This window comes from Hylobates moloch, unplaced genomic scaffold (assembly GCF_009828535.3).
Source record: "Hylobates moloch isolate HMO894 unplaced genomic scaffold, HMol_V3 SCAFFOLD_5, whole genome shotgun sequence".
NCBI classification, from domain to species: domain Eukaryota; kingdom Metazoa; phylum Chordata; class Mammalia; order Primates; family Hylobatidae; genus Hylobates; species Hylobates moloch.
Window position 1 is genome coordinate 157,825,926 of NW_026652280.1, and position 10,511 is coordinate 157,836,436.

The 10,511-nt window shown below is 44.0% G+C and overlaps 1 protein-coding gene across 1 annotated transcript; it reads left to right on the forward strand.

Moving 5' to 3' along the window:
• Positions 1-4,829: 4,829 nt before the first annotated feature.
• Positions 4,830-9,478, forward strand: DIRAS3 (DIRAS family GTPase 3). Its single transcript, XM_032155642.2, has 2 exons — positions 4,830-4,908; positions 8,067-9,478. The coding sequence occupies exon 2, from the start codon at positions 8,132-8,134 to the stop codon at positions 8,819-8,821; it is 690 nt and encodes a 229-aa protein (XP_032011533.1). The 5' UTR covers positions 4,830-4,908; positions 8,067-8,131; the 3' UTR covers positions 8,822-9,478.
• Positions 9,479-10,511: the final 1,033 nt, after the last annotated feature.

Below are 10,511 nucleotides of genomic sequence, written 5' to 3' on the forward strand. Positions count from 1 at the left end.
TAAATTTAAAAATCAAAACCCCTTAAAATTTTATTAAAATCAGATCAATACTTCAAGAAATCTTGTTGTTTTAAATATAAGGAACCAGACTCTGGTTCTATATCAGTGGCCGTCCCCCGGGCCCCTACCCGACAACATTTAATTTTTAGAAAAACACACAAACAATTTGTTTTTAATTCCAACCAAGTCAATAACACATAAAACTTCTTTTATTAGCTCATCCTTTATAAGTCCTCTTCAACTTTAGACCTTTTATTTTCCTAACCCCTACCTCTTAGTCCTATAATTTTTCTTTTTTTTTAAATGTGGGATAACCAATCATTTTATCTTATCTGACTATGATACAGACATTTATTTTGTATATATGATTTAACATAAATTTTAAGACTTTAAATTACATGAGTTCATTTATAAACACTTATTTCATTTACAGCTAATTTATTTTTTAACAATTATACCTAGATTTCTTACAAAAATTGAGATATTAGATGGAGCTGGTCATTATTTCAAGTTTTTTTTATTAAATAATTATATAGCCTGTTAACATGAGGTATTTACCCACATAAGACATAAGAGCCAAAAGTTAAATACATGGGTATCTGTAGATAACTCAGAAAATACAACTTTTCTTTTTTTCCTTAGAGGCAAAGGCTCAGTCTGTTGCCCAGGCTGGAGTGCAGTGGTGTGATCATAGCTCACTCTAGCCTTGAACTCTGGGCTCAAGGGATCCTCCCTCCTCAGCTTTAAGAGTAGCTGGGATCACAGGCACATGCCTGGCTAATTTTTAAATTTTTAAATGAAGATGGGGTCTTGTTATGTTGCCCAGGCTGGTCTCAAACTCCTGGGCTCGAGTGATCCTCCCACCTTGGCCTCTCCAAGTTTTGGCATTACAGGTGGGAGTCACTACCCAGCCACAGCTGGTTTTGTTAAATAATATTAAATTAATCTTATTTATCAAAAAATTGCATAAACAAATATCACTTTGCTTTAGGCCTGGTTTATAGCTTCATGACCTTAATAGCATAGGCAAAAGTAAAACTGACAAGTGCTGGTGCTCAGAAACTGATATGCCAAAACATGGTATTTGACACGCTAAACTAAAGAAGCCTCAAGGTCTCTCTGACTTCTTTTCCTCCACCCCCACCACCCTTCCCAAAGAAGCTGAAGTTCCTTTATCTGCCTAACAACCAGACCCACCAAGGAGAGCAATTGTTGGTTCTCCTCCTCCTGTTATCTCATCTGTTAAAGAAAAGAAGACCAAGATGTGACCACACCCAAGCAGACCTTTATGGAAGTACAATGACTGCCTCCAAGGATTATTTAAATTCCAAAGAAAACTATTTACAAGTTAATATCTGTTCCTCAATCCAATCATTCTCTCACCAATCATTAACTGCCCCTCAATAAATTCCTTTTCTCCTCCCATAATCTGTTTTACCAGAATCCAAGCCCCCCATCCTTTCTGTAATTTCAAGACTAGTGTATAAGCTTCTATAACTCATTGAGAAGTTGAGTCTTTATTCTGAAAGCTCCTGCGTATACACATTAAATACATTTGTATGTCTCTTCTCTCACTAATGAATCTGGCCCACGTCAGTGATTTTCCAGCAAATCTTTGAAGAGCCGAGAGCCACAGCCCCCACACTGGTAAACACAGGCAAAAACATATATTGACAATTAGAAAGATGTTTTTAATTTTATTTTATCAACAATTTTAAAACCAATTACTTTTTTAAAGATTAAGTCGGCCGGACGCGGTGGCTCACGCTTGTAATCCCAGCACTTTGGGAGGCCGAGGCGGGCGGATCACGAGGTCAGGAGATCGAGACCACGGTGAAACCCCGTCTCTACCAAAAATACAAAAAAAAAATTAGCCGAGCGTGGTGGCGGGCACCTGTAGTCCCAGCTACTCGGAGAGGCTGAGGCAGGAGAATGGCGTGAACCCGGGAGGCGGAGCTTGCAGTGAGCCGAGAGCGCGCCACTGCACTCCAGCCTGGGCGACAGAGCAAGACTCCGTCTCAAAAAAAAAAAAAAAAAAAGATTAAGTCACATGAACTAAAAAAATTATGTTAATTACTATATTTTTGTATGAGTGCCCATCTATTTAAACCAATCAGATTAACATTTCTTAAGGGATTTTTGGCCTACTACACTGAATTTTATTATGTAGACATAACATACAACATAATACATGTACATATGTGTAAATATATTTAAACAAATATACATACAAAGGTCTTCTAGCTTTTATTTTAGAATTTTAGTTGTGAGATAGTAAAACATATAAACTTGCTGGTTTATAGAAAACAGTTGGATCCAAATTATTTTTCTGGCAAAATGAGATAAAGGCTATGAATCAAATTTTGGTAAAACAGTTTGAGTTAATTACCAGTGTAGGGGCCAAAGGGAAACTTTAGTGAAGGCTCACCGAAAAATCAACCTGCAAAAGGCAGATTAATTGGAGAAAAAGCTTACAAATATATTTAATATGTATACATGGGAGCCTGCAGAATGATGACCCAAGCATATAGAGGAAATTGTCTATTTTTAACTTAGGATTAACAAAATATAGACAGCCATGTAGAAATATGATTGGACGGGAAGCGGATGAGCTAATGCTAATAAAATGAGTGGGGAAACTCAATGAAAAAAGCCAAACTCTGTAAAATATTTAGAGGTTTATTCTGAGCCAAATATGAGTGACCAGGAACTGTGACACAGCACCAGGAGGTCCTGAGAACATGTGTCCAAGGTGTTTGGACTATAGTTTTCTTTTATAAATTTTAGGAAGACAGAAGATACAAGCAAAAACATCAGTCAATACATGTAAGGTATACATTGGTTTGACTTGGAAAGCCGGTTCATTTTGGAGGAGGAAGGGTTTGGCCAGTGGTGGCAGGAGGGAGGTTGTGGAGGCCGGGGTTCTTGTTACATATGTGAAGCCTGTAATATGCTTCAGAAAGAATAGATGGCATATGTACCTCAAAAGGTAAATGACCTTAAACGGTGTCAGACTCTTAGTTAAATCTCTCCCGGATCAGGGAAAGACCTGGAAAGGGAAGGAGATTCTCCACAGAATGCAAATTTCCCTCGCAAAAGATAGCTTTGCACAGGACCATTCCAAAATATGTCAGAAATATATTTTGGGGTAAAATACTTTGATCTCCTTTAGGGCTGCCACCTGTCATGTGATGCTATACCAGAACCAGGTTGGAATTGTTTGTTTTGAGACAGGTTTTCACTTTGTTGCTCAGACTGGAGTACAGTGGCTGTGATCACGGTTCACCGCAGCCTTGATCTCCTTGATGTGGGAGGCTCAAGGGATCCTCCCACATCAGCCTCCCAAATAGCTGGGACTACAGGCGGCCGCCACCACACTGGGCTAAAGTTTTTAAAAGTAGAGACAAGTTCTCCCCACGTTGCCCAGGCTGGTCTCTTAACTCCTGGCCTCAACCTCCTTATTCTCTAGGATTGCAGGCGCCAGGCTAGACCTCACAGGTCTGTGGACTTCTGCGCACCAGGTACCTGGTAGGGGAGGGATTACAGTGGCGGAAGAGCAGTGCCAGCGGCCCACCCCACACAGCCTGGCCTCAGCTGGCCGGGGCACACAAAACCAGGTGCTGCCGCCAACGACTAGGCCCATAGGGTACTGCTGTCACAAGCTGCTGCCAACAACTCCCGCACACTCCCCAAAACGCTCGGTAGGCGGTGGTGCGCAGCTTCCAGTGCAGCCGCCAGGCGCTCCCAGGCAAGGGAGAAAGAAGCCGGAGCTCGGAGATGTGGAGGGCAGACGCAGGCGCATTTGGAAAAGGGGCTGGCGGTGGGAGGCGCGGAGGGAAAAAGGAACGACACAAGCGGGCTTCCTAGCCGCTGGCGGACCCGATGGGGCGTCCTGCGAGGGTTCGGCGAGGGTTCTGCCAGGATAGTAGCAGGTGCGCCCAAGGAGTGAGGGGCACCCGGGGCTGCTGGAGCCAGACCCTCAACCCGCCCTAGTGGGAGGCGAGGAACAACGAAAGCCTCGTATTCCCATTTCTCTAATGGCTAATGACATGAAAGCTTTTCATATGGGTATTTGCCATCTGCATATCTTCAGTGAAATGCCTGTTCATGTCTTCTATCTTCTAATTGGATTTTTTAAAATAATTGATTTTTGAGTTATTTACGTATTCTAGATACTGGTTGTATGCCAGATATGTGGCTTGTAAATATTTTCTCCTAGGTAAACCTTCTCAGTATCGTTACAGGGTCTCTCACAAAGCAAAAGTTTTAAATTTATGGGGTCTAATTCATCAAAATTGCTTTTTACCGGTCATGCCACTAATGTCAATTTAAGAACCTTTCGCCTAGCCTTAGACAATAGTTTGTTGTTTTTTAAAACCGTTTTGTAATTTTACGCGTCACAGTTATATCTAGCCACTTAATTTTTATTTAAGGGTTTTTTTTTGGCGGGGGGGGGGGGAATCTATAGATGTCCTATCTTTTCACTATCATTTGTGGAAAAGATTATCTTTCCTGCATTAAACTGCTTTTGGACTTTCGTCAAAAATCAGCTGGACCAGTTTTTGTTGGCAAAGTTTTGCCCGAAGCTTATTCCAACAGGTGAGAAAAAGTCCACAGTTTAACAGTTCCTCCCCAACCTGCCACCCCGCCTTGAACTTCTGGACTAGCCCCTCGATCGTTGCAGATGCCAAGCTGACCCCTCGCGGCTGGTTTCGCACCACGCATCGCGCAAGCGGAATCTGTGCCTGTTGCCCACACTCCCTGCGCCCCCGCACCCCGCTCCTGTGCGCAAGTCGGAATATAAAGCCGCGGAGGAGTGAGCTCTCGGGGTGTCCAGTCGGTTGCCGCGGCAGTCTCTGCGAGCACGCATTTGTCTTCTAGGCTGCCTGGTTCGTGCCTCCGAGAAAGGTAAGTCTTTCTTTCGCTTTTTTAGGGGTACTTGAAAACCACAAGTGCCAGACAAAGCAGCAGATGCTGTTGCGCAGTAGAAGTTTATGGGCGAGTTGTCCCTGAAACTGGCACCAGGTCTTCCTTGGCGCGATGACGCAAGAGCCACCCGCAGCCCTGCGGGCTCCTGGCAGGTCCTGCAACTGCACTTTGGACAGTCCCGTTGGGAAGCTAGCACTTTTTAATACAGAAGAACGAGGTTTGGTAAGTGTGCGAGCTTAGAGGTTGACACAGTGTCCACTGTCACAGCTGCTTAGGTAGCTAGTGTTCGGGAAGTAATCGTGGAGTCATGTAGTGTGAAAGTAAGATTGAAATGGGCGAGGAGGGTAGCTGCCGCCACGGCCACCAGAGAGAGACCTGAGCCTGCAGGTGCGTGGCGATGCCCACGAGCCAGGCTGGTGCCGCAGCAGCAGCGGCGGGACCTTGAGCTCCGCGCGGCCGCTGGGTTTGGACGCCCTCTGGTTCCTGGAAGCTCTCACCTCCCCCTCAGCCTGAGGCCAGGTGGCCTGGGAAGGTGGAAGGAGTGTGGAGGGGAGGGGGGTCCACTGCTTGAGAATGAGAATTCTCTTCACATCTGGAAACTTCAGTTATCACGTGTGTCCTTTACCAATTTTCTTTTTCTTTTATTTTCTTTTTGATAGGGACGGGGGTCTCCCTATGTTACTCAGGCTGGTCTTGAACTCCCGTGCTTAAGCGATCCTCCCACCTTGACTTCCCAAAGTGCTGGAATTACAGGCATGAGCCACCGCGCCCGGCTGCTTTACCAATTTTCTATGAATGAATTTGTGCATACATCCCCTACAGCAGGAAGTAATGTAACACAGAATAATTAGTAATGCACATTTCCTAATGTGGGATGTTGGTGGCCAAGAGATATTTGGTCTTTACTGGAACACTTGATACTAACATGGAGTTTATAATAGTTGTGGACAGTGCAGACAGGGCTAGGATTTCTGTGACTAGAGAATTCGTAGTGCGTGAGGACCCAAGGAAAGCTGGATTGTTGATTTTTGTTAATAAATAAGATGTGAAAGATTGCATCACTGTAGCAGAAATCTCCTAGTTTTTGAAGCTAAATTCTATTGAAGGTCATCATTGCTAAAGGAATTGTGCCCAGGATTTGGATAGCTGATATCATTACTTAATATTAGATGATATCAATTAACCACATCTCATAGACTGGAATAAAGTGCTAGATTTTACCTGAAAGCTGCAAGAATTAATGCTTTAGATATATGTATGTATTTATTTTATATCCATTTCAAATATTTATTGTATTAACCTCCCTGGCCCCCTTTAATCAAGAATATAAAATCATCTACTTAAATTTTGCCACTTAAGTTTAGAACACTCTTAGAATCACACTATCTTAAAGAAGCCAGACCAGAATTAGAAGCAACTAAGTCTGAAGATATAACAACCAGCAACAACATTTTTTTTTTTTCAAATGAAAACTCTAATATGGGGTAGGTATGTTGTCTCAAACCTGTAATCCCAACACTTTGGGAGGCTGATGCAGGAGGATCACTTGAACACAGGAGTTCAAGACCAGCCTGGACAACATAGCAAAACCCTGTCCCTACAAAAAATAAGAAAATTAGCTGGGCATGGTGTCACATGCCTGTAGTCCCAGCTACTTGGGAGGCTGAGGTGAGAGGATTGATTGATCCCAGGAGGTTGAAGCTGCAGTGAGCCACGATGGCATGACTGCACTCCAATCTGAGGGACAGAGCAAGACCCTGACTCAAAAAAAACAAAAAACAAAAAACAAAAAACACCACCGAAACTCTAATATGGACATATTACTCTCATGGGACTTGCACATTCTAAGAAGGGTCCTTTTCCCCAGTACTGGGAGAGTATGTGTTCAACTACGCAGCCAGCAAGAAAGGCTAGTTTATATAGGGAGTGTGCTATTCACAAAAGGCCTCTGTTCTCTTTCTGGTATTGTACATGACACAATTGTAGCTGTACCTGAAGAGAAGTGCATTTTAAGGACCATCATCACCTAGAAACATGTACAAATTTCTATACTTAGTGCCACAGGAATGACATTGCCTTGTACTATTCCTACCTCTGTCCAGAGGCCAGCTATGTGGTCTGTTGGCATGGTGCCTAGAACTTTTTCCATCTGACCTAGGATGCTTCTGAAGCAGTCCCCCTGGGCAGCTGTCTGGTATTTAGGATATACCTATGAGAAAAGTTTCTTACAAACCTAATCTACTATGTTTATTCCTGAACTCAAAAAGTTCATTGACTGTTCAAATCCTGAAATTTCCGCTATTTCCATAAGGCTGAATTAAAAGTACTTTGTTAAAGGTAGTAGCCATGGCAAAAGAAAAACCACTGTTCTGTAGAAAAACTCATTCAATATTTACAATCTTTTCTAAGCAGAGATGAGATCCTGAAAAGAAAGGTTCATATATATATATATATATATATATATATTTTTTTTTTTTTTTTAACTCCACTGTCATTGTGACTAAGGATTCATGAACTAAGACCCCTCCCTCAGCTCTTGGTGGCACATGGTGACAGCATGCTCAGAGCAAAGGTGCTCCCCATGCCTCTTCTGGGGCTGCGCTGACTGCAAGTACCTCCCCCTCTCTACATCCCACACCACTGATGCCAAAAACCCCCTCCTTTCCCCTGTACTGACGACTCTGTAGCTTTAACCAGGGCGGCGGTGTCACTGTAAATGTCACCTTGGCATTCAGCCCCATCGAGTGGGGAAAATTCCCCCACCTGTTTCTCTTTGACTGTTCAGTCCTCTTCAATTAAAATCTTAATTTTACAAGCGAGGAAATGAGAGTAAGTGTTTCTTGTGGGGGTGTAGTGAGAATTTAATAAAACAGTTTAAGGAAAGAAAACAAAAGGTAGTATTGTTGCACTTTCTAGATGGTAAAAAGCAAACCACCAGGTCTGTTTAATATATACCACCCGCTGGTCCCTCGGTCTAGCAGGCTGAACCGTGTGCCTGGGAATTTTCTTGCTGTGTGCACCCCGTTACGTCACGGGGTGGACTCTCCAGAGTCCTCGCGGAGCAGCTGGCCAGGCTGACTGATGTGACAAGCCTGGGGGTTACCACCACCTTCTCTCACCTCCCACTTTCTACCTAGGGGTCTCCTGCCGCCAGCTGAGTGTGGGAGAACGTGTGCACGTATCTCCCCTCCGAATCCCAGCGATGGGTAACGCCAGCTTTGGCTCCAAGGAACACCAGCTGCTGAAGCGGCTGCGGCTTCTGCCCGCCCTGCTCGTCCTCCGCGCCTTCAAGCCCCACAGGAAGATCAGAGATTACCGCGTGGTGGTGGTCGGCACCGCCGGCGTGGGGAAAAGCACGCTGCTGCACAAGTGGGCGAGCGGCAACTTCCGTCATGAGTACCTGCCGACCATCGAAAATACCTACTGCCAGCTGCTGGGCTGCAGCCACGGTGTGCTCTCCCTGCACATCACCGACAGCAAGAGTGGCGACGGCAACCGCGCTCTGCAGCGCCACGTGATCGCCCGCGGCCACGCCTTCGTCCTGGTCTACTCCGTCACCAAGAAGGAAACCCTGGAGGAGCTGAAGGCCTTCTACGAGCTGATCCGCAAGATCAAAGGTAACAACCTGCACAAGTTCCCCATCGTGCTGGTGGGCAATAAAAGTGATGACACCCACCGGGAGGTGGCCCTGAATGATGGTGCCACCTGTGCGATGGAGTGGAATTGCGCCTTCATGGAGATCTCGGCCAAGACGGATGTGAATGTGCAGGAGCTGTTCCACATGCTGCTGAATTACAAGAAGAAGCCCACCACCGGCCTCCAGGAGCCCGAGAAGAAATCCCAGATGCCCAACACCACTGAGAAGCTGCTTGACAAGTGCATAATCATGTGAGCCCCGGGCCTTAAGAGCCAGCTCTTCCTATCCCGTAGCGTGTAGAAAACGTGGACTCATCTCACTGTGTTACATGTACATGGTTGAGTCTGTGCTGTCGTTTGGACTGTGACATCCATATTGTCAATAAACATACCTTGTAAGTGGATAACTTTTCTTTTTCCCAGGCCAGAGAACTCAAATTGTGAAAACATTGGCATTTGAAGAGGAGAACAAAAAGTAGCATGATGTATTTAAAGTGAGGCCTTCAGTAATAAATTTAATGAGAGAAAATGTTTTGAAAAGAACCAAACATCAAAATGAATAGAAAGAAAAATTGGAAGGTGTCCTTTTGGTAACCCCATTATTGTGTATTACCTTTAAACATTTCACATCCTGTAAGTGTTTAATCATATCTTTTAATTGTGTATTTAATTAAGAAAAGTGTTTTCACCACAAAAGCTTTTGATAAATTGCTGCGTGACATATACAAATAAAAAAATGAATATGCTACAGCTGATCATCAGGGGTGTGGGAGCAGAGAAAATTGTGAAAGTGGAACTCTCACTAAAGATGTTAGTAGTTTCCCATGTCATTTAAAAATGTTTGAGTATTCTGCATAGCAGTTTGTAAAAGTGTAACAGCTTCTTGACTTAATAAAGCTTTTCCTGCATGCAATCGGCTGTAAGAATTTGTCTCACCAGAAAACAAGACATTGCCCATTGTATTAAAATTTAACAGATATGGTTTAAAAGTTTCCAGTAAGAACTTCACACATGGATGTCCTTGCCATGTTGAAACTATCCAATATGGGAGGGAGGTGTTTTAGCGAGGCCTCTGCAATGCAGAGCTGTTTCGTGTCTTTCCTGGACTGACATCCAGAAGAACTCCAGGCATATTTGAGGAAGATGGTCACAGTGTTGCTGTCTCAGAGGGAGCAGGTGAAAAGCAAGCCTCTGCCTTCTGCCTCTTCCTATATTCTGAAATACTGGATATAGGCAATAGGGACCAGAATGGAAGACAACGGTAGGAATGATATTTGAGAGACTCCCCCATAAGGGAGTTTTTAAGGAGGTTAATTTTACATTTGAATATAATTTTTTGAGCGAGGGAATAAAGTATACATATCCTTGCTTTTGAGAGTTTTTTTTTTTTTTTTAACTTGGGAGAGGTTCAGGGGAGGCTCTTAATCTAGTGATTTTTTTTCACCACAAAATATTATTGAACAAATATCTATTGAACAATGTATGTGTTTCTAGAGGGAAGCACATTGTTGAGAAGGAATCGTAAACATGATTTTTTTTTTTTTTTTTTGAGACGGAGTCTCGCTCTGTCACCCAGGCTGGAGTGCAGTGGCGCGATCTCAGCTCACTGCAAGCTCCACCTCCCGGGTTCACGCCATTCTCCTGCCTCAGCCTCCGAGTAGCTGGGACTACAGGCGCCCACCACCACGCCCGGCTAATTTTTTGTATTTTTAGTAGAGACGGGGTTTCACCGTGTTAGCCAGGATGGTCTCGATCTCCTGACCTCATGATCTGCCCGCCTCGGCCTCCCAAAGTGCTGGGATTACAGGCGTGAGCCACCGCGCCTGGCCGTAAACATGATTTCATGGTACTATAGACAGATTCAAGCTTAGAAAATCTATTCAGTAGCTCCTTTTTAAATAATTATTTTAAAATTTTCCTATTCATTTTCATAGCAATTATTCTCA